Source organism: Parus major, chromosome 5 (genome assembly GCF_001522545.3).
Source record: "Parus major isolate Abel chromosome 5, Parus_major1.1, whole genome shotgun sequence".
Taxonomy (NCBI): Eukaryota; Metazoa; Chordata; class Aves; order Passeriformes; family Paridae; genus Parus; species Parus major.
In genome coordinates this window covers 28030682-28055931 of record NC_031774.1, presented here as the reverse complement: position 1 = coordinate 28055931, position 25250 = coordinate 28030682, and the positions used below count along the sequence as shown (strand labels likewise).

General features: G+C 43.0%; 1 protein-coding gene across 9 annotated transcripts in view; it reads left to right on the top strand.

Moving 5' to 3' along the window:
• Positions 1-25250, top strand: part of SMOC1 (SPARC related modular calcium binding 1) — a 162993-nt gene that overhangs the window by 124819 nt on the left and 12924 nt on the right. For all 9 annotated transcript variants that reach the window (XM_033515080.1, XM_033515079.1, XM_033515081.1 and 6 more), the window contains 3 exons: positions 10680-10872; positions 11936-12018; positions 15768-15873. In XM_033515080.1, coding sequence (XP_033370971.1) covers positions 10680-10872; positions 11936-12018; positions 15768-15873 — 382 coding nt within the window. The remainder of the gene's footprint in view (positions 1-10679; positions 10873-11935; positions 12019-15767; positions 15874-25250) is intronic.

Below are 25250 nucleotides of genomic sequence, written 5' to 3'. Positions count from 1 at the left end.
CCCAAAAATAGCCAAGGTTAGACAAGAGTTTAATTCATTATTAGAACTTTCTTTTCCAGAAGTGAGGGTAAACACAAAGAGCTTGAATGCCTCTATTATTTTCTGGACTGGGGAGACCTTGCACCTATGTATAGAATGTACAGTTATCTGGAATTGTAGAAAATTTCTTCATGCCTTGGAAATGTGGAACACTGCAGAGCCAGGTAGATTCAGATGAGGTTCTTGGAAAGCAAAACAATGTTCTTGTTTTGTTATTGGGGGTAATTCCACACCTGTCTTTATCCTGTCAGCCTTATTCCTTAGGTGTCTTGTCCTACTCTTGGTGCACAGCACTTTCCACCTTGTTATTTAAAGACATGAGACCATGGACTTCTGCTTCTTCTGCTGCTTTTTTCCTATTTCCCACTTTTAGTAAACCAGTTGTGTTAGTTTGAACTGACTCTCTCAGTGCCAGTTCTGTTACTGTCCAAATGTCTAATACAGGACTGTAGGCTCTTCCCCAAGACCTGTGGCTGGTTAGTGTTAGGATACTGAGAAAAGGAGATAGCTATCACTTTATCAGGAAAGTAGGTTGCTTTTATGAGGGCTGTAGTCAGGACTAAATGTGCTTTAGGGACATCTGAGTAAGATGCTATGATGGCATTTGAATTGGAAAATTTTGGTGCCTATGGATGACATTCTAATGCAGTCCTCCTTGGTAAACATTTTTGTGCTTCTGTCTCCTCTGGGCGTAACACCTGGGATTAGTTAAAGGCTTTTGAATGTCTCCCTAGCTGAAGAGGAAAAAAGTGTCATTGATGGTGTCAAGAACAAGAGTTCATGGGAGGGAACCAGTGTGTCAGAAAACTTTTGTCTTTTCAACTGATCTCTGTTAATGTATCTTCCTTGGTTCTTTTCCTGCATCTTGAGCCAGTACCTCCCAACACAGTGCTCCTCTAACCTCTCAAAACTATTGGGCTAAAGGTCTGTGACTATTGTCCCATCTTATACAACTATTTATCTTCAGACCTTTGTATTAATCCTCCCAGCCCTTCTTTTTGTGAGGATTTGTTTTGGTTTTGTTTTGAATTAATTTTAGTTTAGATTCTGGCTTGATATCAAATGAAACAATTTCAAGAGGAGCTCCTGTTGAGTATGAAATTAAAACTTACTAATTCCATTACATTTTCACAACAAATATATATGCTCTTATTTGCTGAGTTCCTGCTTTGTTGCAAGCCAAAATGTGATATATTTCTTCATTCCTTTATTATCCCTCCCTTCCCTCTGGCTCCATCTGTGGTGTAGGCATCCTTTCCTGTCTTGGCTGCTGCTTGGGAGGCCTGTGTCTCCTCTTCCGGAAGTTCTGAGAAGGATGATATGTGTGATGCCCAAAGGTGATTCTCCCACAGTCTCAGTGTGACAGGTGTGTGTGTGCTGAAGAAAGGGAGTATGTAGCAGAGAGCAGAAGCAGGGGGAATGGAAGAATCTAGGACCAGGACCCTTCCCAGACAGCCAGCAAACAAAGTCATAAATAACATGCCATTGGGGACCAGTTAATCTGCTCTATGAAAAGGTGCAAAGTATACAAGTGGGAAAAATAACGTTGTATAATAATCAGCGTGCAACCATAGGTGTTAAACCATATGCAGCTAGGCAAATAAATGAAGCTCCCCCTGAGAGCTGCGAGATAAATCATTCCCAAAGAATTCAGTCACTCCCCCCTCCTTATCCCCCAAAGAAAGAAAACAAATTACTTTAGATGTGGAGTCATAACTACTACTCTGCAGCTGCCAGTTAAGTCAAGTGGACAAGGAGCAGCAGGAGAAGAGACAAAGATACAAGAAGCCGGGGTAAAAGGGGAAACAGAAAACAGCCCCACATTTAAAACCACTGGGGATTTGCTGGGGAAGGGAAAGGAAATAAACTCCAGCACCAGGCATTACTTGGACGTACAGGAAAGAACTGAGAGTGGTCAACTTTGTGGAGTTTGTTTTGCTTTTTAGCAGAAGCTGGTTCAGATTGAAGGGGCTGCATACATTTGCTGAAGTAATTCCTTAGCAGCACAGTGTTCCTTGCTGTTTGTGATAGCAACATTTGGCACAGGCTCATTTGTGGATCTGCACTTCAGATATCCATTTGAATGTATGTTGATGCCTGCAGAAAGGCTGTACATATTGACTCACCTTCCTGCCTCTCTTGAAATGTTCCTGTCAAATTCACCACATTTCTGAAGTACCACAGTTAAGGGGGAGCTCTTTCAAGGTAACTGTCATTACTAGCTCCTAGATAACCTCTGGGAAAGGTTTAGATCAAGGTAGGCTTCTCCTGAAACCAAAAACCCTGGTGGGGCTTGTGAGTGATTTGCAGAGACAGAAGTGAAGAAAAAAACCCCACCGGTTTTTTTTTAAATTTAAAACACAAGTCAGTGTATTCCAATGAGCATCTGCTGCCCACAGAGTTGTCCAAGAAGGCCATGAATATTGCCTAGTACAGCATAAGGTTGTGAAGGAAAAGAGCTGCATTGCACAGCTTTGGAAAACGCTACCCTTCCATGGGGGTGTCTGTTGGACGTCCATCTCATGACACTGACAAAGTTTCTCTGTCCCATGGCTTATGTCTGAATCCCATGTTACGTCATTGAACTTCCAAAGCCCGGATACTCTATGTAGAGACAGCTGACTCTAGGTAAATATCCAAAAGTGAGGGCTAGCTTCCTGTCAGAGGCAATTCCTTCTGCCTCCTTGTAAAGTGCAAAATATTACAGGAGAAAGCTGATCTGGCACTAAATGAAAAGGCTCATCACACTATAAACCTGTCTCTCTTGCCTTCTGTGCCTCACCAGAAGTAGCATTAAATATAATGTTGTTGAAGATAGGAAGACCAGTCTGAACCACTTTTTACCTGCCTGTGACAATTTTCAAAGACTTTCTGTTTGGTGTCCTATAATTGCAGAGTAAAAACACTGTAAAAATAGTGTGCTTGTATACTCTAGCTAGAAGAGGTAGGCAAGTTCTGCAATAATTACTGTACTTGTTGTTCCAAGGACTAAAACAGGTGTGGAAGTGAAAAAAAATTTCCCAATAATTCTGAGGCTCCAGTAGAAACACCTATTGTTTTTTGTTTTATTGAACAGAATTCCTTGGTGCGGAAAGAGTGCAGTGAAAAAGGAGCATAGGGAAAATGAATGTGTTCAGAGACAGATGGCTTATGTCAAAGCTAGATATGCCACAAGCTCACAGTGCTTAGAAACTATGTGAAATGGAAAAGAGGCATTAGGGAAGAAAAAACACAGACTGTGTAGCTTTGTCTCAAAATGACAAGGGCAGTGTCTAAGGTTGAAAGATTCTTCTACTGCTGAGGAAACATCCTGATGTCAAGAAGTGAGGAGGCTGCATTTTGATGCCACACTTTCTCTGCTAAGACAATGGAAGCTGTTGTCATTTTGAAGGTATTGCGCAGGTACAGCTGTCGTAAAGAATATGGAGGCCAGGCGCATTAGAGGGGATCTGCCGCCCTGAAAATTCAGATTTTCGATCTTGTTTACATAATTTCTAAGAACTTTCCCAAGACAGTGACTGTAAACATAGATATGTATGCATTCTTTCTGATACACATCTTTTGATGGACATCTCGCACGACCAGTGTGCTTGGAAAGGTGGTAACCTAACTATCAACCCTGGTCATTGCTGAGAATCTAGAAGTACTGAAGTTGTAAGAATAGAACCAGTTTTTTCCCTGTTATACAGGAGCCATATCTGTGTGAATCGTTCTGTGTCCTGCAGTGACAAGGGATCAGACCCCAAAATCTGTAAACTTAAACCGGATCAAATATCTTCAGAATTTTAGTCTTTGTTAGCAAAGAGGTTGCCTCAGTCATTGAGGATCTGCTGGAGCTTCTCAACATGTGTGAGGAGAGCAGAAAAGACCTGAAGACATTCATGTGGGTTTTTCTCCCTGTTTTAACTCAGGGTCATGTCCAATTAGTACCAGCTCTGACACATGTAACCTGTTCCTAATCTGGCAACAGAGATGCCACTGCCTCTTCCAATGAGTGAACAGTTTTATCACCAGAGCTTTTTTTATATCAAACCTTAATCTCCTTTCTCCAAGCAGGCTGTCTGCTACTTGAACTACCCATGGGGAAGGAAAAAAAAATATCTATGGCTTTTTTTTTTCTTTTTCGTAGAACAGCTTTTACGTCTCAGAAGACTGAATGTCATCCCTAGACTAAACAAATTGAATTCTTTTAGCCTTTTCTCATAGATCAAGTGTCGTAGACCTTTGCCTGTTCCCCTTGCTCTCTCATGCTCTCTTGCCAAACAGTGCTCCTGTCCCTCAAAGTGCAGTGCCCAGTGCTTGTATACAGGGCTGATTTAAAGAATCACTAGTACTTTGTGCCTGTTCCTTATGTGAAGCCCCTGTCATTACATTCCACAGCTGGATTTACCTGTTTTGTTTTTTTTTTTATTGCTGTTTGCAATGCCATGAAGCTGCAGACTTTTTTTGTGGTCTACCCAAGCTGCTGACCATTTTTTCCAAGTCTCTCTGTCTCGCCAGTAATTTCCTCCCCATGTGCTGGATTTCTCCTTGCTGGTTGCTATGGTTTGGACTTGTAAGTTGTGATTACACTGATTTAAAACCATTTATCAATGTGACTTAGAATTCTTTCCTGAAGCTCAGTCTGTAAATTGAATGCTCTGTTCCATAGGCCAGAGTGGCCATTTAATTTGATACAAGTCTCATGGTAGCTTTCAAAAGAGAGAACTTTTGAGACCTCTTGGAGAGCATCTTTTTCTTAACCTGCTGTGTTAGGTAACTATCTCATAGTAATTGTACATAGCTTGCATTTTCCTTACTTGGTTACAAGAATGACACAACTTAAAATATTCTCTAATGAACCAGAATTTATTCAGAGCTCTAATGCATTGTATATGAGCATGGAAATATTTGCAATTTTTTCCAGGATGATGTACCACAGCCATGAAAAAGCATGGCATCCTTCAGCTAGTCTGGCTATAGTTCTAGGAGGGCTAGGACAGTGTGACTGACTGCTCGTGAGGTGAGATGGTACAAAGAGTCCAGGGCCTGCCTGAAAGGCATTTCAGTTAGAATTGCAAGGACAGGTAGCTGTCGACTGACAGGTTTCAAGATGTGCAGGTGTGGATCTTCATTCCTGTGTGGCTTGGGAACCCTGTGGAGCACACTGGTTTTTTTATCTGGGCAGGATGCAATGCCCACAAGTTCTGCAAAATGAGCGTAAGTTTGGCATCAGAAAGTCCCTCACTAAGTTTGCTCTAATCCGTGAGAAGGTGCTTCCTTCAGCAAGTCCTCCTTATTTCAAGCTAGAGGGTAGATTTTGAATAGGCTTCTCATCATATGACACTACTGGGAATGCAGTGCAGCCTTATCTCTTAGAGCAGAAGGAAAATGGCAGGGGAAGCATGTGTTCCTGGATAGCTGAAGTTTAATGAGCCACTTGGAATAATGCATTTTTGAAATTTATAACCCACCTGTTAAACCTTTGCATTGTACTTGTTCAGCACTGGAACATGTAGTAACATCTGCTTCCTCTGTAGCCTATGCCTTGAGAAATGAAATTGAGTGAGTACCAAGGTAAAGCAAAGTCTGCTCAACTGGTACAGTATGGGAACACCTGCAAGGTTTGTTTTTCTTTTTACCTTCACGTTAGCCAGAAAACTCTGGAGGGACCATGATCCCAGACAGAACAGGGTGGAGTGGGTATCAGTACTGATGACTAACAGAGGTGTGGAGAGATTTATGCTATCCCCATGAGCCGTATTTGCTCAGCTGTTATTGTGCTCCCAGTAAACACAGAAGGGGTTGTTTCTCTCCCTCCACCCACAGCCCTGCTCAGGGGACAGGCAATAAGGGCCTATTTACTGCATTGCCTTGCTGCTCCTGCCAGCACTTGTGCATGTGCATACTTAAGGCTTTTCAAATGCTCCTTCCCCTCCAAGGAGGAAAGGATGCAGATTTTGGCTGCTGGTGTAACCTGTGCTGAATGTGCTTTCTGCTCACAGCTTTTGTCCTGGGATGAGGTACCTGTTCTCCTGGAGTGGACCTGGCTCCTGTTCACATTAGAGCTTCCTTATGTACAACATAAAAGCAGCTTTAAGCTTACGTACATTCTGTGGTAAAATAACCAGTTCAAAGCTCTTGTTCTCTGCCACAGCAGTGTGAAGACACATGAGAAATTGACCCTGTCTGAATTAAGCTCCCCTGGGAGACAGGCAAACACTTTTCCTCACTGAAAGGAAAACTGAGGCACAAAGACACTTGGTTCTCATGTTTGGGTTGGCACAGGAGGTCAGTAGGAACTTGGCACTAAATATCCATGCTGCTCCCCTTTGTTTTGTGCTGCACTAATGCCTCACTGAGAGGAAAGTTGGGAGATGAACAAAAAAAAATTTGGGGGAGATGTGTTTGGGGGTTTTTTATTATTTATTTATTTACTTTAAAATTAGGTCCCTGTTGCAGTGCTAACAATGGGGATTGGTCAAGAATTCTTCAGTAAAAGACCTTTCCCCCCCACCTTGTGATGAATGCTTGTTCATTAAAACTGAAGCTTTTTGTGGGAATTCCATGGGAAAAGTTTTGCTGGTCCAGACAGAATTTCTGGTCAAAGGAAATGAGGGAGAGAGAGGAAAAGAGAATGAAATCTGCCCTCCCTGGTAGAGCCTGTAGCTCTGGGGTTAGGCTATTCACATGGGTTCATTGGGGCTGGGCAGAAGCATATAGAGGGAGGTTAGACCCTCTCTTTTGCCTGATTTGGAAGAAAGAATCCTGTCTCTTAAGGGTGTAGGAATCTCTCCAAGGTGGTTGGTTCTGGTGCCACAGTCTCCCTCTTCTTTTAAAAAGAAAAGATTTGGATGCAGAAGAGCAAAGTTCAGAAAAAAATCTGCTGTGGCTGGATGGCAGATGTTCCCTATATCCCATCATAATTATCCCCCACAGCACCTTCACAGCCACGGTGAATGATGCTCGGTGCTTTGGCTCTGGTGGCAGTGAGAGGTTTTGTGTGTCAGGAGAGCAGCTGGGGGAGGCTGCCCCATCCTCAGTGGCTGCACATAGCCCTGCAAGATGAGCATGGGAACTGTTAAGCACAAACCTTTGGCTAGATGCTACTAGACACCCTCTCTTCTCAGCTTTGTGGGGTAAACAAGCATCCCATCTCTTTAATAACTATATAGTTTATTAGACAGTCAGATGAGTCCCTTAATTCATCTATCATTTTTATTTTTATTGTGCAGGCACTAAATATATGTTTGAATATATGTACTTAAGGAACCAGGAATGAGAGACCTTTTTATGAATCTGACCATGTATTTCTCAGAAGGCCATTGCTAGGGGAGAATTACTGCATTAATAATGTGCAACTGCAGATGTCCAAGCCCTGTTTTCCTGCCATAGCTCATGGCTTCAGAGACACTACTTTAAAAATATGTTTAATGAGTGGTAGAAGTAGTCAAGAGTAAGGAACAGTTAGCATTTTAGAGCTGAGCAATTGAGGTAAAATGGATATTTCTGCCAATGACTCTTCTCTTTGTGTGATATACATTTCCTATTTTTTTTTCTGAAATTTTTTTTTTTTGTAATCTCGATTTGCTGTCTTACTGAGGTTTCACTCCCCAGCAGCAGTAAGTTGGCAAGTGTTACTTGGTGTCTTTGCTGATGGTCAAGTCAAAGCAGAAATGGCAGAAAACAGTAGAATGTGACAGTGCCTTTAAAATAAATAAATAAATGGGTATAATATAATTATTTGTCCTAGGAAGGCTGTTTGTGTCCCACCGACTTGCTGTTTTAAATTTTCTCTCTCTAAGAAATGTTTAGTTTAGGGAAAGAAGGAAAACCTTTCTTTGTGTGCCTGCAACTCCCATTAACAGGGAATAGGCTTTTAAGTACCCTGCATGTATAATAAATATATGCTGGTTTCTAAGATGACAGCTTAATTTCGTACCTGGCATTAAAGTTTCTAGCTTTGCCATAGGCTTTCACTATTCTCCACTAACCTGGCCTTGGCAACAGCAGCAGAGTTTCCAGTAAGCAATTTGACTGGAGCAGGAGGACTCGAGTGTCCTGGAGCTGGGACAGCATTTGATGGTCCCTTGTTACCCATGAGACAATCTTTCAGGGTGACATTGCATGCAGCTCATGCCAAGTCCCAGACTAGTGAAGCTGACGGAATGGATTTCCCAGCTGATTTTGCTGCCTTTTGAATACCCAAGTGTTAATATGGATGTTTATTTTTTAAGGGAATTAAGTGCTGTTAGAGTGGTAGCCTGGAGGAAAGAGTCTCTTTGGGGACTGGTGCTAGTTAATACTTTCTGCTTTGTAGACAGATGTCACTGAAGGAAATTTCCACAAGGCTGTTGTCAGAGTCAATGTGTTTGCTGTTCGGATCTCCTCCAGCTCAGGGAGGGCATGGTGGATCTGGAAGGGGTTCAGAGAAGAGCTGTGCCATGTGGGACTCTTCAGCATGTAAATGAGACAAAGTAGGAATCTGTAAAGCAGGAAAGAGCTACCATGGTAGCTACTGCTAGATATACATTAGAATTAAGTGAAGTATGATCTCCCTGATGTTTCAGTTGTACTGCTGTCATTGCTAATGATGGGCTACTGAATGCTGGTGACAAAGGCAGAGTTTGCATCACTATATATATCTGATATCAACTGAACAAAGTCTGCAAGATTTGTTTCACTCAGCCCTTAAACAGCTTTCAAACAGAAATAACTACCAATTAGTTACATATTCTGGTAGTAAATGTGACTATTCAGTTCCCACAAATTTCTATTAATATGTACAGAGATTTTTTTTCCATTTTTTTATGGCATAGCACAAATATATAAATGTGTAGATTTATTCTGTGTAATTTATGTACCTAACTGCAAATGTATGTAAAATGAGATACGAATTCATTGAAGAAATACATTTTTTTCTCTTGGTTTCAATAGAAGTGGCATATTTCTCTGTTCTAACACAAAAAGAAAACACACTTTATTTTTTTCAATGTAATTTTACTGAGAGTTTTGCAAGACTCAAAGGGCTTGAGAAATCTTGGTTTGACTTTGTGCACTCAGGAAGCTTTTGGGATTTAGATAGAAAAATTCTTGGAATGTAGTTCTCTCTAGCAGAAGTTTTTCTTCCTTTTGCTTATAATATAATGATGATAGAGAATTTTGCCCCTGCTTTTTTGCTTTCCCCAGTCTGCCTGAGTGCTATGTCTCACCTGATGGCCAAGAGGTGAATTGCTGTCAGCAGACTGTGTGTAAGTGGGGCCCTTTGATGTAAGTGGTTTGTTAGGGAGCCCGCAGGCTTCTGGCTCAACAACTTCTCTGTCCTAGTACATCTTGAGAACAGTCTTTTGTTTTGTTTTTTTTCCTTTTTCTTTTCCTTTTTTATTTTTCTTTTTTTTAATCCTTTTTCCTTTTTCTTTTTTTTTCTCAGATGTGAAATCTGTCAGCAAAGTGAAGTCAGCTTAAATATCAGCTGAGGCTTGAGTTTCCTTTCAGGTTTTGTTGACTTTATGCCCTCCTCTCCTTCCCAGTCAAGTTTCTCTCTGTTTGAGTCAGACTTACTGACACTTAAAAGTTTTTATTCTGTGTTTCTATTGTATGGGTTTGTATGTGGCAAAGTTCAGGTGTCCTTCACATTCCCAGCCTTGACAGTGATGTGAAATGTTGAGGGGAGTGAGACTTGTTGGGATCTCTGAGACTCTTACAGCTGCACCAATTCAATTAGAAACCAGTAAAAACGCTTCTGGTTCCCAGGCATGCTGTACTGGGGTGATGCTGTGCAGACCTGCTGGAGTTTCTTGTCACACATGCAAAGGAATGCTGGGTGCATGGGCAGTGCTAGGGCTCTGTGTGCCAGGCTGGCTGCAGAAGCCACTTCTGGGCTTCTTCCTGATCTTTGGTGCATGCCACTACTGTTCTCTTTGACAGTATCTTTGGAAATAGCCTTTCCTGTGTTATAGGTTATTAAGGAACAGGGCCTTACCTGCCACTCAGTATAAGCAGTGTTGGGTGCACTTTGTTTTCCAGGTGAGGACAACAGTGGAGAGTGCTGGAGAGGTGATGGCAGTGGGGGTTGAATGGGATATCCTGTTCCCTGCTGAGGTGTGTGCAGATGCTGTCTGCACTGGATAAGCCTGTGTTCAAACATAACCTGCTCCTCCTGGGATCACGTTGGAGAGGTGCTCTTGAGGGGGAGAAGTGTTTTGCTGTCTGGAGAAAGAGATGGAATGGCAAGGCAGTGTGTTTGCCTCCTTTGTTAACTGGAAAATACAAGTCACAGTTTAGGATCTCTCAGCTTGCAAAAACATAATCTGGGAAATTCTTACCTCATGGCTGCATTGAGAGTGAATTGTTTTTACCTGATAGTTCATTTCCAAAACCCAAATGATTAAGAAGAGTTTCTGCTGTTTCTGGCATCCTGAGCAGCTGGCAGTCAATGTCTATAGTCCATAATCTTGTTGTGTCACAGCTAAATGTAGGAGAAAGCTCTCAACCCAGAAGTCCATCGGTCCCTGAGGATGCAGACATACTGATGCTTGATGAGAAGGAAACAGACACAAAGTGTTTCTGATGTGAAGGATACCCATATCCTGCTGGCCTGAGGAAAGTGATCTTGATTTGATTCTTTTTCCACCCCCTCCAACCTCCCTTCTGTCTTCCAGAAAAAGTTCACTCCTGTGACCAGGAGAGGCAGAGCGCCCTGGAGGAGGCCCGGCAGAACCCACGGGAGGGTATCGTCATCCCCGAGTGTGCTCCTGGAGGACTCTACAAACCAGTGCAATGCCACCAGTCAACTGGGTACTGCTGGTGTGTCCTGGTGGACACAGGACGTCCCCTGCCTGGTACTTCCACTCGGTGAGAGCTCTAGGCAGGCCTGGGAAGGTGCCTGGCTGGAGGAGATGAGATATAGAAAATACTACTGCAATGGGAAATTAGTGCTTCACTCTAGAGCAGTCAGCTTTACACACTGCTTTCCCTAGAGCAAGCAGTGCTGTAGGTGATGTTCCCTACATCATCATGTTGAGTGTTACTTTGCAGCTCCCTCTCTATAGGAGCTGGTGGACATTAACTGCTGTCCCTACTTCTCTCTGTGTTAAGTATTCATGCAAAGCAGCCTTTTTTTCTGCTGGCTTGCTTTTCTGAGGTAGGAGGAACGGCAGCTTGCTCAAGAATATAGATTATGGGCATGAGTAGTGAATAGACAAGTCTGTTTCATAGTCATCTGCTTTATATTTCCATGTTGCAGCCTCTTGAATCCTGACCAGTAGGGAATTAGAAGACTGCTTGTTGTTCATGGGTAGACTTTAAACCAGAGATAATTTTTTTTATTTTTTTTTTTCCCCAGTTACTCTCTATTTTGAAAGTACCTGAAGAAGCTTTTCTCGGTTAGAGTTTGGAAACAAATTGTGGGTCTGGCAAGTTGCAAAAACAGGCCAGTAAGAGCTGGGACTTAAACTCGGCTAGATATAGTGATTCTGCAAAGCATGAACAGCTTTGAAAAAATATCTCAGCCTATGTCCACAAGAAGTGGAAGAGGGCCCTGTGCTGTTTGTGGGTTTCAGTTGATAGCTGGTACTGGACTTTAAAGTATGTTCTTCCTTATCTTTCAATTTCTGCTGCTGTTGCTGACTGTCCACAAACAGATGCCTGAGTGTGGTATTTCTTCTGGAGGTTTATTGGGTTCCCCTGCAGTAAGCAGACAAGGCACAACCCATTGACCCCGAGATCAGCTCACCTGGTCAAAGCATAGTAGCCATGGCCTGGTTGTGGATTTGATCCCTATATGAGCCACTCACTTAAGAGCTGGACTTGATGTTCCTTGCTGGTCCCTTCCAGCTCAGAACAGTCTGTAATTAGAGACCATGTGATGATACTATACCTGTTACATAGTTTAGCTTTTGCGGTTCTCCTTTTTCAGGTATGAGACCCCAGTGTGTGAGAGCGATGCCAGATCAAAGAGCACAGAGGTTGATGATCCCTTCAAGGACAGAGAACTTCCAGGTTAGAGGAACAGGATCCTATCTCTGCCTTCTTACCTTGTCTCACCTTGGAACTCTTAAGAGGACAAGAATATTGTTGAGGAGATAGGGGATTTTCCTCACAGTACTTGCTTTACTATGGGGTTTATTCTGTGGGTTTTTTTTTTAAGATGACCTCCAGTTCAGCTGTGAACTGGAAAAGGCTGGGTATGTCCTGAGAATATTTATTACCTGCCTGCCCTTTGAAAATATTCCTGGGATTAGAATTTTCAGGAGAGAAATCAGGATGCCTGGAGATACTCAGGGGGAAGAATGGGCACAACACTGAATGTTCCATAAAGGAACCTGTCTTGACCAGGACAAGATCCTTTCTGTTTAGTGGGGCTTTTCAGCAGCTTGATGCTCCCTGAGTCACGAAAGAGGACACAAGTGCCCAGTTGTTGGTGGACTGATTTGCTCCCTTACACTGCCTGCATGGACTAGGCAGGACAGCACTCACTCACGGTGTACTAAGGTCCCTTACCCAATGATGGCTTCTCACTTAGCTGGACTTCATTCCTCATTTTCTGCCTGGGATATGTTTCATTTCCCACTTCTCCTTGTTTTATATTCTGCTTTTCCTTCTTAACAGTGACAAGTATAATTTGCTGTTTGCCTACGTTTTTGCTGCTAGGAACATATGCTGGGCATTGGTGTCAGTGCAGCTCTTAAAAATGCTATCCCACCTGCCTGTGCTCTGTTTCTTCCTTCTAAGGAGCAGAGTGAGGGGCCTTCACTGACAAGGTGACTGGCAAGGTCGACCATTGCTCCCCTCAGTGGGAACAGCTTGAAAATATAAGCTACAGTGGGTCCCTCTGCACCGTGAGGGTGTGGTGGACACCAGTAATTCTGCAGAAATAGCTGGTGACTCTGGATCAGCCTAATGTTCTATGAGTATCATAAAGTGAGTTGTTCCTGAACAGGTTAGCGAAGGAAATGAGATTTTTTTTTTCCCCAGATCTGCCTTGTATGTCTCCTAATTGTTATCCTTCTGGCTCCTGACTTCAGACCCCAGACCTTTCTGCTTAGCAACTGTGCTCTCAGCAGGGCTCTCTTCTATGCAGCTCCTCATTTTCATGAGTCATGTTAAAATTTCCTATTGCCTCCATTTCACATTCAAAGGAAATTGACCAATTGGTTCAAATATTATGTTGTGGGGTAGGGGGAGGGAAGCCAGCTAAATGGATTACATTAAGGCTCATTTCCTTAGGAAATCACACTAAAATAGAATAACCTTACTTCCTTGATTCCCCATCCCCCTCTCCCACTGCTTTATTGCCTATCCTTGCACTTCTCCCCTCCTCTCGAGAAATCCTCTGCAAAAATCCTTTGCTCTTTGGCTTTTTCTTTGAGACTCTGTTTCTGATCTCAAGAAGACAGACTGGTTTTGTTTCCCTTCTCCCTTCCCTTCTTCACTGAAGCCAGACAAAGGGGCAGGAACTGCTTGATGCAGAAGAGGACACAGGATGCTCTATAGCTTAGAGGTCTGGTCCCAATATCAAACTCCAGGAGAGTTGCCCTCTCAGCTCAAGCCAATTTTCTGTGCCTGTGTAAGCTTAAAACTCTGTGTTTGGCTGCATTGGTTGGTATGATTGTTACCCAGAGAAGTTTTGAATGCTCCATCTCTGGAAGTACTCCAGGCCAGGTTGGATGGGATCCTGAGCTGCCTGATCTAGTGAATGGCATCCCTGCTCCTAGCAGGAGGGTTGGAACTAGATGATCTTTAAGGTTCCTTTTAACCCTAGCCACATTCTATGATTCTGTGATTCCTATCACTGAAAATACCCCTGTCTATAGAGAGTTGGGGAGACAGAGGATCTGATCCTGGTTTGCCTGCCTGAGAAATGCTGTGCTGCATGAACTTCTTATGCTGTCTTGAGGTTTGTTTGATTAGCTGCTCTTGTATGCAAAAATTTACTGATGAGCCAGAACTGCAGGGGGTGAGAGAGAATTTTTTTTCTCTCTCATTTCTTAGCAGAACTGAATGTCAAGAAAAATTCCTGCTTTAATTTGCACTCACTTCTGTCAGGGGGACCCCTTACTTTATTCCTCTTATAGGGGTTTGCCCATTCTTTAGACTCTCAGTGCTGCAGGCCTGTGTGAAAACACCCTGCAGAGGCCCAGGTGGGAAAAACACAAGTTCAGATCCTTGCACACCTACACATGCTGTCTGCATAACCTGTCATGACAGTGTCCAAAAGTAAAAAAGGAAGAAGGAAGGAAAATGTTGCTTGTACATAGCAAATGGTAAAGTGCTAATTCCTGCAGATGGTGAGATGCTGAGAGCCCAGGGAGATGACTTCTAGCAAATAGTTTTTCAGCCTTTTCATTACCTCAACAAAAAGCTCCTTTAAGCGAGTGGTCTACCCTGGCTGCAATAGCAGCTTACCCATTACAATGCTGACATTTTCTGGACCATGTGCCAAATGAGTGCTGAGGGGTGTGCATGTTTGTAGTGTACATAATATGGAGACAGGCTAGGGACTGCTGGTTAGCTATTGCAGAGGACAGAGCCTGTAATACTGCAAAGGAGGGACTTTTGTCAGATCAACTTGCAAGCTGCTTTCAGCTGTCAAAGAATTACAGTAAGTTTCCGGTGCTCTATTTGTGGTACATGTTCTTCTTTGCTTGTTCAAGAAAGTATAGACATTGCTCAATGGTGCTGTGGAGGCTGTTTGCTGACATCTGCTGCCCTAATCAGCTGAAAAATTGGTAGTGCATGGTGGTTTTAATAAAGAGGTGAGGGATGCGGTGATGGCTTCCCTGTCACATCAAGAGAAGCAGTTGGATGGGAGGTGATGGGTTTTGGACAACAGTTTTGATGGTGTAATGTCATCCTGGTAATGGTGTTCAAGTTAAGCACACCTGTTCTTGGTTCCTTGTTCCTTACCTTGTTCCAGGTTAGAACAGTTATCACAGTGTTCATGGAGTAGTAGTGGAAGCTTACTTTAAGCAGGAAGGAAACAGCATAGATTGGCTTTTAATGGTGAGGAGATGGAGAGTTTCATTGTAACAGGCTGGCACTGTTTTGGATAGGAGGCTCTGTCACTCTGGTTATGAAGGTGGGGAGCTAGACAGTCTCAGCACTAAGTGATGGAAATGGTTACCAAGCTCATCTTCAACCCACTTTGTCCTGCTTAAGCCAGCAGTGACTGGGGGGTGACAGTACCACATACCAACTCAGTTTGACGTATTTCCTATGTAGAGCAATCATGCAAAGAATGAATTATTGTGGTAGGTGCTGGCAGGCAATACTTTTTGTGCCTGAAGAGGAAAGTGCAAGCAGCAGACATTGCCTTGTGCTCTCGGATACTTTAATCCGTCAATTAGGGCCTCAGAACAGCCACATTTGCCTCAGAAGATGATCCAGGAGGTAATGAATTGTTTTGTAAACTTCTCTGCAAGTGTCACCATGGGAACTCCTGTCTGCCAGGCCCTTCCAGCGCATCCCTGCGGTTTTGCTGGTAGAGAACTGGGTGAGACCATAAAGCTAACCACACAGACTTCTTGCCAGATATTGTTGATGACCCTGCATGTGTCTGGATAAAAGTTGCAGGACAAATTGCCACGCATAGAAACCCACTGAGGGATTCTTCTGCCTTTCCTTAGGGGCTGTGTTGATGATTGTTGCTGTCTTAAAAACGAAGGAGTTTCTGCCTGGTCCTTGCTGAATTGGGGTAGAAGAGTAAGCCTGTGTGTTCTTGCTTTAAATCTCCTCTTTTCTTTCTGCAGGCTGCCCAGAAGGGAAGAAAATTGAATTTATTACCAGCTTACTTGATGCTCTGACTACGGACATGGTACAGGCTATTAACTCAGCAGCACCTACTGGGGGTGGGAGGTGAGTCCAGAAAGCATGGCTGAATGCCACCCAGGTGGCTGCAGAGCTCTTGGTGCCCCTGAGGTGGGGGCAGGTGGGAAAGGTGGTGTTGTGACTGATTTGGGTTCCTCTGGGCTGCTGGGAGAGGATCTGAGGCTGCTTTGTCCTGTCATCCTGGTGCTGCTCTCCTCCTCCTGCCCCTCCTCCCTGGCAGCTGCTCCACTATAAAGGTTAGTATAGCCCATTTGAAGTGTGAAATGAGAGCTCAGTGGGAGGAAGTGGCTTGTTCTTTTGTCCCTTGGTGGATGAAAAGACCTAATAAAATGCAAATGGATTGAAGGAGACCGTGTGGCCTAGTGGCTACCACAGGGAGTGAAGAATGTGAACCAAATTCTTGGCAGGAGCAGGGCAGTGGCTTTGCTGTGAGGCTGCAGCCAGCCTGCCGATGAGGAGAGGAGCTGTTTCTCATGGCCCTCCCCTCTGACCAGCTGAGCGTCCATCCGTTTTGGAAGGAGCAACAGGTCAGGCCTGTTGCAAGAGGTGGACAGAAGTCTGTGTTCCAGGGGAACTGGAGGAAAGCTGAGGCTGTGTCTCCCCCTCCTGCTTGGTAACAGCAGATCCCTGCAGCGCTGCCTCGGGACAGGCCCTTGTGAAGGAGCCGTGATGGATTTAAAAAGTGCTACCCTGCCTCAGCTAGGCAAGGCTTCTGTGGTTCTGGGTTTGCCTGGCTATGCAAGGAGTCAGTGCTGGGGCAGCTTACAGGGATATGCAATGACTGATATGTGCTCATGTTCACAGGGGTCTGGAGATGGAAGTGCTTCTGCACATACCTTACTTGTGTGGGTATTCCTCCAATGTGTTGACAGTAATGTTGATCCCCTGCTTTCCTCTTTCATAATGAGAAGGAACCAGCGCCATCTTTTAACTGTTCAAGACTTCTCAAGGTCCTGGGTGGCATGGTTGTGTCCCTTGGCTTCAGTATGGACTTGTGAATTCATATGGTTTTAACTTAATTTATTTAGACCTTACAAATCAGGCCAGGGACTTGTATGTGTGCCTGCTTGCTGAATATTCTGTAACCCATTGAATTAGTGCTATATGCCTGGCATGTCTGTATTCATATAAACAGGATGAAAAATGCCCCAAGGATGGGAAATACATCGTTCCCTCCCAGACTTAAGCATTCCAATGTCAATTCTGTCTCATTTGCATGGTTCAAATGCAGTGGGTAGGGGTGGTGGGAAGCCCTGGAGAGTATTTGATATTTATTTGGCATCTTTGGCACTAGGACTGAAACACAGCCAATGTAATCATCACTCTTAAAATAAAGCTTAATATAAACCAATGTTGTAGAGACCAGAGATGTATGCCCCCACTGCACTTCTATAAACCAGCAGGTTTGCTTTCTAATGTTCCCCAAGCTTTGTGTATTTCTCAGCTTTCAATAGAGGCCTTTCTGGTAGAATTTTTCACTGCCCAGCTCTTCACACAGTCATCACATTGATTTATTTTCCACTCCAATGTCAGCAGCCCAATTGCAAGGGGAAAATTAAATCTTTTAGCAGGCTGTCCTTGGTAAGGCAAAAGACTGCTACCACCCAAATACTCTGCCTGCCCACAGCCATGATTAAATTCAGATAACTGCTCTGGTTTAATTTTCCATGTGCCTCAGCTAGACTAAGCATGTACCCCAAAGAATACGTGTCAAGCTTTTGCAACCCAACAGGCGATGATGAGACCATTTAAATTTTTTAAAAGTTTATTTCAGGGAATTTTTGATATTTATATAAAAACTTTATCAGTACATATTTCATATGGTTTTGTGGAGTTGGGAAGCTGTCTCTGTGCAGTGAGCCCTGCTTTCCAAGAGTCCCAAGGTGAGGAATATCTTGAGTTCTCTCTTCAGGAATTGGCTTCTGATGGTGTGAACAGGTGTATTCTTTGCTGGGTAAAAAACAGCTGGACCCAGAGGGTGGCTGGTGGCTAGACACAAGTGGTGTTCCCCAGGGCTCAGTATTGGAGCCAGCTCTATTTAATATCATCTTCAACAATCTGGACAGGGGGATTGAGTGCCCCCTTAGCTAGTTTGCAGATGACACCATGTTGTGTGGGAGCATTGACCTGCAGAAGGGCAAGAGGGATCTGGAAATAGCTGGATTGATGGGGCAATGCCATTGTATGAAGTTCAGCAAGGTCAAGTGCCAGATCCTGCACTTGGGTCACAACAGCCCCAGGCCGTGCTTTAGGCTGGGGGATGAGTGACTGGAGAGTTGCCTGGCACAAAAGTATCTGAGAGAGCTGATCTACAGCAGCTGAACATGAGCCAGCTGTGCCCAGGTGGCCAAGAAGGCCAATGGCACCCTGGCCTGTATCAGGAACAGTGTGGCCAGCAGGACCAGGGCAGTGATTGTCCCCCTGTACTTGGCACTGATGAGGCCACACCTCAAACCTGTGCTCTGTTCTGGGCCCATCAGTACAAGAAACTGAGGGGCTGGAGCAGGTCCAGAGAGGGGCAGTGGAGCTGGTGAAGGGTCTGGAGAGCAAGTGCTATGAGGAGCAGCTGAGGGAGCTTGGGGGTGTTTAGCCTGGAGGAAAGGAAGCTCAGGAAGGACCTTATTTCTCCCTATGATCACCTGGAAGGAGGCTGTAGTCAGATGGAGGTTGGTTTCTTCTCCCAGGTAATAAGTGATAGGATGAAAGGAAATGACCTCAAGTTGTGCCAAGGGAGACTTAGATTAGAAACTAGGAAAAAATTTTTCACAGAAATGGTTGTCAAGCATTGGAACAGACTGCCCAGGGGGGTAGTAGAATCACCATCCCTGGAAGAGTTCAAAAAACATGCAGATGTGGAACTTGTGAAGACATGGTTTAGTGGTGAACGTGGTGGTGATGCTGCATTGACAGGTGAGCTTGATGATCCTGGAGGTATTTTTCAATTCTGTTGGAGGTCTCTTCCAATTAACAATTTTATGATTCTGTGTATATCTGAAATAGTCTAGGTGACCTATCTTGACTCTGGTACTATAAATGAGAGCTCTTTTCCAAGATGAAGGGATATTTTGCCTTTTAGTTACACATTTAATTAATTTTCAGCCTTAACAACTGATAAAATAACTGTGACAGTTATTGTGATTTGTGACAGTGCTTATCCTGTGTCTCCCTGGCCCAGATTTACTGAGAAGTTCATGTTGTAAAGGAAAGCTAGAGGTCTGGCTAGCTGATATTTCTTAGTAGCAGTCATGTCAGTTTTAATGTCAGTTTTCCTATCTGTGAGGCAAGCACCACTTCTGCGGGCTCTTCTTCATCTTGATGCCATCATGATGGCAGAACAGATTCTGTATTCAAACAAACACTGTAGCCTTCCTCTTTTTGCTCCTTTCAGTGTTCAGCATTTCATGTTCCTGGGCCTTTTTCAGATTTTGAGCAAATGCATCCCATTATCCCAGCTAAATTTTTAACATATCCCCAGCAAAGCTTATGCCTGATGCAGGAGGCAGCCAGGCAAACAGCCAGCTCTACCCCCATGTCAATTGGATATTGTCCTGTACATTTTAACCAAACAGAGGAGCCACAGGAATGAAGTATTCCTGTTTCTCTGTGGCAGCAGAGAGATGATACAGGCATACAGTATGCATCTTTAATATCAATATTAAAATAAAGGACCAAAGGTAGAGGAGAGCCTTTCCAAAGTGTCGAGGACTAAAAAAGTTCAACAGTGAGAGTCTTAAGGAGCTCAGACATCCTTAGGGTACTGAAATAATAATAAAAAAAATAAATTTAAAAAAAATATTAGAAGATGGTTTTGTAAAATCTGAGTATTTCTGTAGGGACAAAGGCTCTGCAGGCTCTTAAGCTGAGCAGGGAAGAACATGATTAACTGAATATAAACAAACTTGTGATCAAAATTTCTTTAAAATGAGGGCAGTTCTAAGCCAGAGTGAAGTCATGAGGGACATGACTGATTCCCTCTCTAAGGCTTTCATGTTAGGCCTGATGTGTTTCAGAAAGACTTGCTTTAGTCAAACCTGAGTTATGGTCCCAAGAAAAATTTGATTCACATTATGTGGGTATGATATACAGGAAATTAGATTACCCTGCTGCCTCCAGTCTGAATCTGGATATGTGAGTGAAAACTTCTGTGTTTGCTGAGTGACTTTGCAATTAATATCCGTATTAGCTTTTTTTTTTTTTTGGGGGGAGGTGGTAGGGAGGACAGAGTGGTGTGATGAGGAAGAAACATGAGGGGAAATTAGATATTGGCATTTGAAATACTACATAGAGTTGTGCTGAGTTGCGCCCAAAAAGAATCTAGTAGCAGCAGTGAGGCAGTAGTTTGGATTCTTGCAGGCCATGTAAGCAAAACCTAATCAGACTTTTTTTTTTAAACTGGGCATGCTTAAAACAACCCTGTAATCCCTTATAGGTCTTGTCTTGTTTAAGGAAGTTCAAAGCTATTGACTTTAATTGAGTTACTCTTGCTTTACAGTAATGTAAATGAGATGAGAACTTCCCTTCTTCATGGCCCTGGTTTATATTACAACATAATAGCTAAACAGACTTCATTTAGAGTTTTGAAACAGAAAATCTCCGGTAAAATTCATTCTTAATTTTAAGTTTATGTAATAACTCCAAGGCACATCTTGTTACTGTATGTTTTCAAAGTAATTAAGGGAGCACTTGTAGGGAACTGGTTTATTAGCCAGTGCTTGGTATCCTTACTGAAAAAAAACCCAAAACATTGTTGAAATTGTTCACAAGTGAGTACTATATAATAGTATCAGCACGTAAGAATTTAGACTTAGCTTTAGTCCATTTTAGTTTCTTTTCTATTTCTGATATAGTCATTTTACACAGGGCCTAAACTAAACTAGATCAAAGGGAATCCCAGTCTGGGTTTCCCTTGTCTGAGAAATTGTCTTTGATCCCTGCCAATTCAGAAATTAGTTTTAGTTGCCAAAATGTGTACATTATAGCTTGCAGCATTATCAGCAAAAGTATTACAGCCCTGTGGAATTCAAGGTAAACAGGCAGCTTATAACAGCCACCCTTATCATGTAACACAGCAGCTATCAGTCCCTTAATTTAAAGTTGCCAGTTATTCCCCATGTAATAGCCTCAGAAAGTACTCCAGAAAATGGCCTTGAGGTTCCTTTTCGTGCTCTAGTTGAGCAGTTTGAAGCAGGCAAGCACAGCTCAGTGCATCTCCAGGGTGTTCTGAAGCCAATCCACGTTTTAATAAAGATTGACACTTTTAAACAGTGCAGGGAAGTTGATGCTCAACTCCTATTGCATTTCAATTGAAGTTGGATACCAACTTCTCTTTGTCCTCTTATGGAAATTGTAGCCTAATTAAAGATACAGGAGAGTTCATGTAAGAGGAAGGTCTTTGAACAGTCAATGAGGAGTGAAGGGAGGTGATTTTTTAACCTTCTAAATTATTTATCCTACAATTTCTAGAAAAACTGTGTTCAGAATAATGTTTCATATACAACTCAGCCTGAAGAGAGAAAGAAACTGGCCTGTAATAAGGGAGGTAAGTTTTAACTGTAGAGAATTATGCATTTCCCATAATGAATTTGGACTGTGTAGTACCCTTTTGTTTAGTCTGAACACAGCTTAGTTTTTTGTTGGCTTCTTGATTCCTTGGCTACAGGAAAGGAGGAATAAAAAAAACCCAACAAATACAGGATCCTTTTGCAATTCCATTATAATAACCATCTCTGATTCAAACCATGTTCCACTGTTACAAACCTTAACTTTAGGCAACTGCAAAGAAGAACAAAATGGGAGTAAGAACTGGAAGCAGAGCAAGAACAAGTTTGAATTTTAACTCAGTTTGTTAAACTCACTGCTTTCCACTGCTTAGTGCTGGTACTTTGGTGGACATCATCAGTGCTGTCATGGGTGTTGACTGGAGGGGTCAGTCACTCTCCATCCATTCTTCATTCAGCAACAGCACCAAGCAAGGTATATATATCCTTGCAAATTATTTACAAGTAATAGAAACTTACAGCTTTAACTCCTGTAAGACATCCTGACCACAAACATATCTAGTGTGTGTGTTGGAATGAAAGCTGAACTAATTTAAATTTTTACTCTGTAGCATTTGCTACCAGCTTCCTGTCCATTAGTGTTCTTTTATCCTGGAACAGGTTCCTCTGGTTTATAGGCTCTGCAGTCCAGCTAGATGGTGGGCTGATCTTAGTGCCCTTCCATCCTTCTGTCTCAGCTGCTAATGTTGCTACATAATGCTTGTAGTACAAAATAATAGATTTTCTGAGTCTTCAAACAGGTACTCCAGAGATTGCAACCTTGCTTTCTGTCCAAGCAGTAGTTTGTATTAGGATTTTTTTGTCACTGCCACAGTGCTGTGGATCCATGCAGACTGTGCAGTGGGGCTACAAGTGTTCAGGGAGCAAAGGACCTGCTTTGTTAGGAATGGACTTCAATTTATTTAGTAAAATTTAGTGGCACATATTACACATTGACTGCACATTTCTATGGAGCATAATGTGATTGCAACACTGTACATGGTTCTGTAGGGGATCCATGTCTCACATTTGCTGCTCTATTATACTTTAGCCTGTATTCCTCCCCTTCTTCCCTGCTCCTTCACACTGAACTAACTGCTCCTTTCTCACAAGGGCCCTCGAGGGCTGAAAAGCGTTACAGATTGCATGCACAGTGCATATTCAAGCTGCATATTTGTTATTTTGGCAGTCATTCTCCAATCCAGCATTCAGTGCGGGTTACAAAAGTGTATGTCCATGGTTTTGCACAGCTTCTTTGTGTTCTTCAGTGACACCAGATGATATGAAGGTGTTCTGTGGAAGTGTGCCACATCTGGAAGATAGCATTGTTAAATTGCAGTACCTTAACACACAGATCTCCAAGCATAAGCCACCTAAGAAATAAATGTTCTGCTATGAGGGACCTCTTAGAACATTATACAGAAGGAGGAGCAAGGGCCTGTTTGGAGAAGACCATACTTGATGCCAACAAACTTAAGAAAGCTGGGAGCCTGTTTACTGTCTTAGGCTGTTAATGACAGACCATGCTTTTCTTCATTGTTGGAATATTGGTGGGCTTGTGCTGCATAATTGAGCTAAATTTGCTGGCTTGTGTACAAAAGCAGTCCATCAACAGCAGGTTACATTTGGAAAATCAGCTTACACAGACCTCCTTTCTTCCCTAGTGCTCATTCTTTAGGACTGATTGTTTTGCCACAGAATGCTAAAGAGGAACAATTAGGCAGAAAAATGTAATGCAGTCAACATGAGAAGGCTGATAAGGCTGTCTTCATTTTGGTAGTGTCTGTTTTTACTGTGTCTTACAAAGCTGCTACAGCACCAAAGCGAAGTACTGGAATTGGGTGGGTTTTAGTGTGATTGGTGTTAGAGCAAGAGATGTTTGAAATAGAGAATGTAAAGGACAGCTTTGTTTTGTCTTGGTTTTTCTAATTCCTTTATGCTCTGAATGAGAGGTGTCCCAATAAATGAAGTTTATATCTGATTTACTTCTCTTGAAATAGTGTGGGGAGGAAATGGAGGGGCAATCCCCTGGTATACTGCCTGGTCTGTGCTCAAAGGGCAATTAGAGCCACAGATTTGTCTGAGCTGACCCAGCAGGCATGGCTGGTGTCATGGCACATCAGCAAAGCTAGGTGGCCTAGCAGTGCTGTGTAGTTGCATTAATTCATGTTTCATGGGTGGTGCCCAAGTGCCTGGCACGGGCAGTGGTCAAAGTCAAGGTATTATATGTGGTATTGTAACTTCAGCCTTCTGCAGTGAATCGTGGATTTTAATGAGCCAGGGAGATACGGCTGCCCTGTCATGATGGGGATGCTTCCTGTGCTGGGATTTTGGATGATAACCAGAGATGGCAGGCAACCAACCATCTCAGGAACTGCAGTCCTGCTAAGCCAGCCAACAGAAAGTGGTAAAAACTCAGAAATGGCTGTCTCTTCCTTTTTCCTAAAGTCATAGCTATTAAACTAATTCCTTTTAGCTCTGTTAGCATACTGCATTTTTCAGCATGAGCTCTCAGCATGTTTGTAATGGCAAAGATTGATTTATTGCCACCTCATGAGTCAATGTATTTGTATTAGCCTGTGAATGTCCCACATTTTCTTTGTGGAAGTGCTGAAAAGAGCCAATGTTGGCTTTCTTGATAACTCGTAAGAGCTCCTCTTTGGTGTGGCCCTGCAAAAGAGGCACTTTAAAATCCTGCTTCTGAGTGCCTCTTCAGTAGGTAGTGAGAAGCTCTTGTCTGTTGTCTTTCTGCTGTTGATTCTAAGATGCTCTATTTTCTCCATTTCTGCCTCTCCAGTTGTGTGCCAGCAGTACATGAAGGCAAGCCAAGGTGTGAACAAGGGGAATCTCACATGCAAAAGCTCAGGTTTTATTCTTCTATCTCAGCAAAGGCAGAGTATTGTCCCTGGCAATACACAGCTGCTGTATTTCCAACAGGCTGTTGGAAACATTAGTCTTCAAATGGTAGCCAGCGTCTTTCCAAAAGGGAGAGATGCCATAGCCATGTTAATAAATGTCATAAAAACAAGACACAGGATGTGTTTCTGTTCTCGCCTGTCATCCTGGTCATTGCATACAGTTTAGAAAATCAGGACACTCCCTTAACTTCCTGGGGGAAAATTTGCAATTTTTGCTTGTCTATAGGTGATTCCAGGTGCTTACCTGGTATTTTGGCTCCCCAAAATAAGCCAGACTTATTCCTAACCCTTTCTTCCTCCTGCACAGTGTTTATCTCATTGTACATTGACCAGATACTGTCACTGAATGCCAGCCTGCCTCTCAGTTAAGAATTAAATGAAGGAAATAGTTTCAAGTAAAACCCTGGGAAAAATGTTTTGCAGTTTATCTGCCTCTCTGTACTGTGTGTGTTTATTTGTTGCAAGGATTCATCTCTGGATAGGGGCTACCTTTCTAATTTCTATCCTCATTTGTAAAAGCCATTAGAAAAGGTTAATGAGGATCTCAGTTCTCCACCTAAACTCCAGTTCCCATTTTCTGCATGCTGCAGGTTCCCCCTCACTAATGATGTAATTTACCATAGGGGTAGTGTATGTGAGGGATTATTTTTCAGGCTCTGTAGCTGCATTTTAAAGGCAAAACTGGTCACACCAGAAAGCCAAAAGAATTTTCTCTCTCCTAGTTCCCAACAAAAAAATTTCAGTGACCATGTGAGTATAGTTCCTACTAGTTTCTGAAGCAAGGTCGGCAGCAATCTTGGAGAGCATTTTATGGGGTATCTGGGTTCATGTTTCTCCATCAGCTAAAATGCCCCAAACTCACACCAGAATTTGGCTGCCTGCAGCAGGCAACTGTTCCCCTCTCCTTCCTGGGGAAGGAATTTATGCAGCAGCTGGATATGTCTCCTGG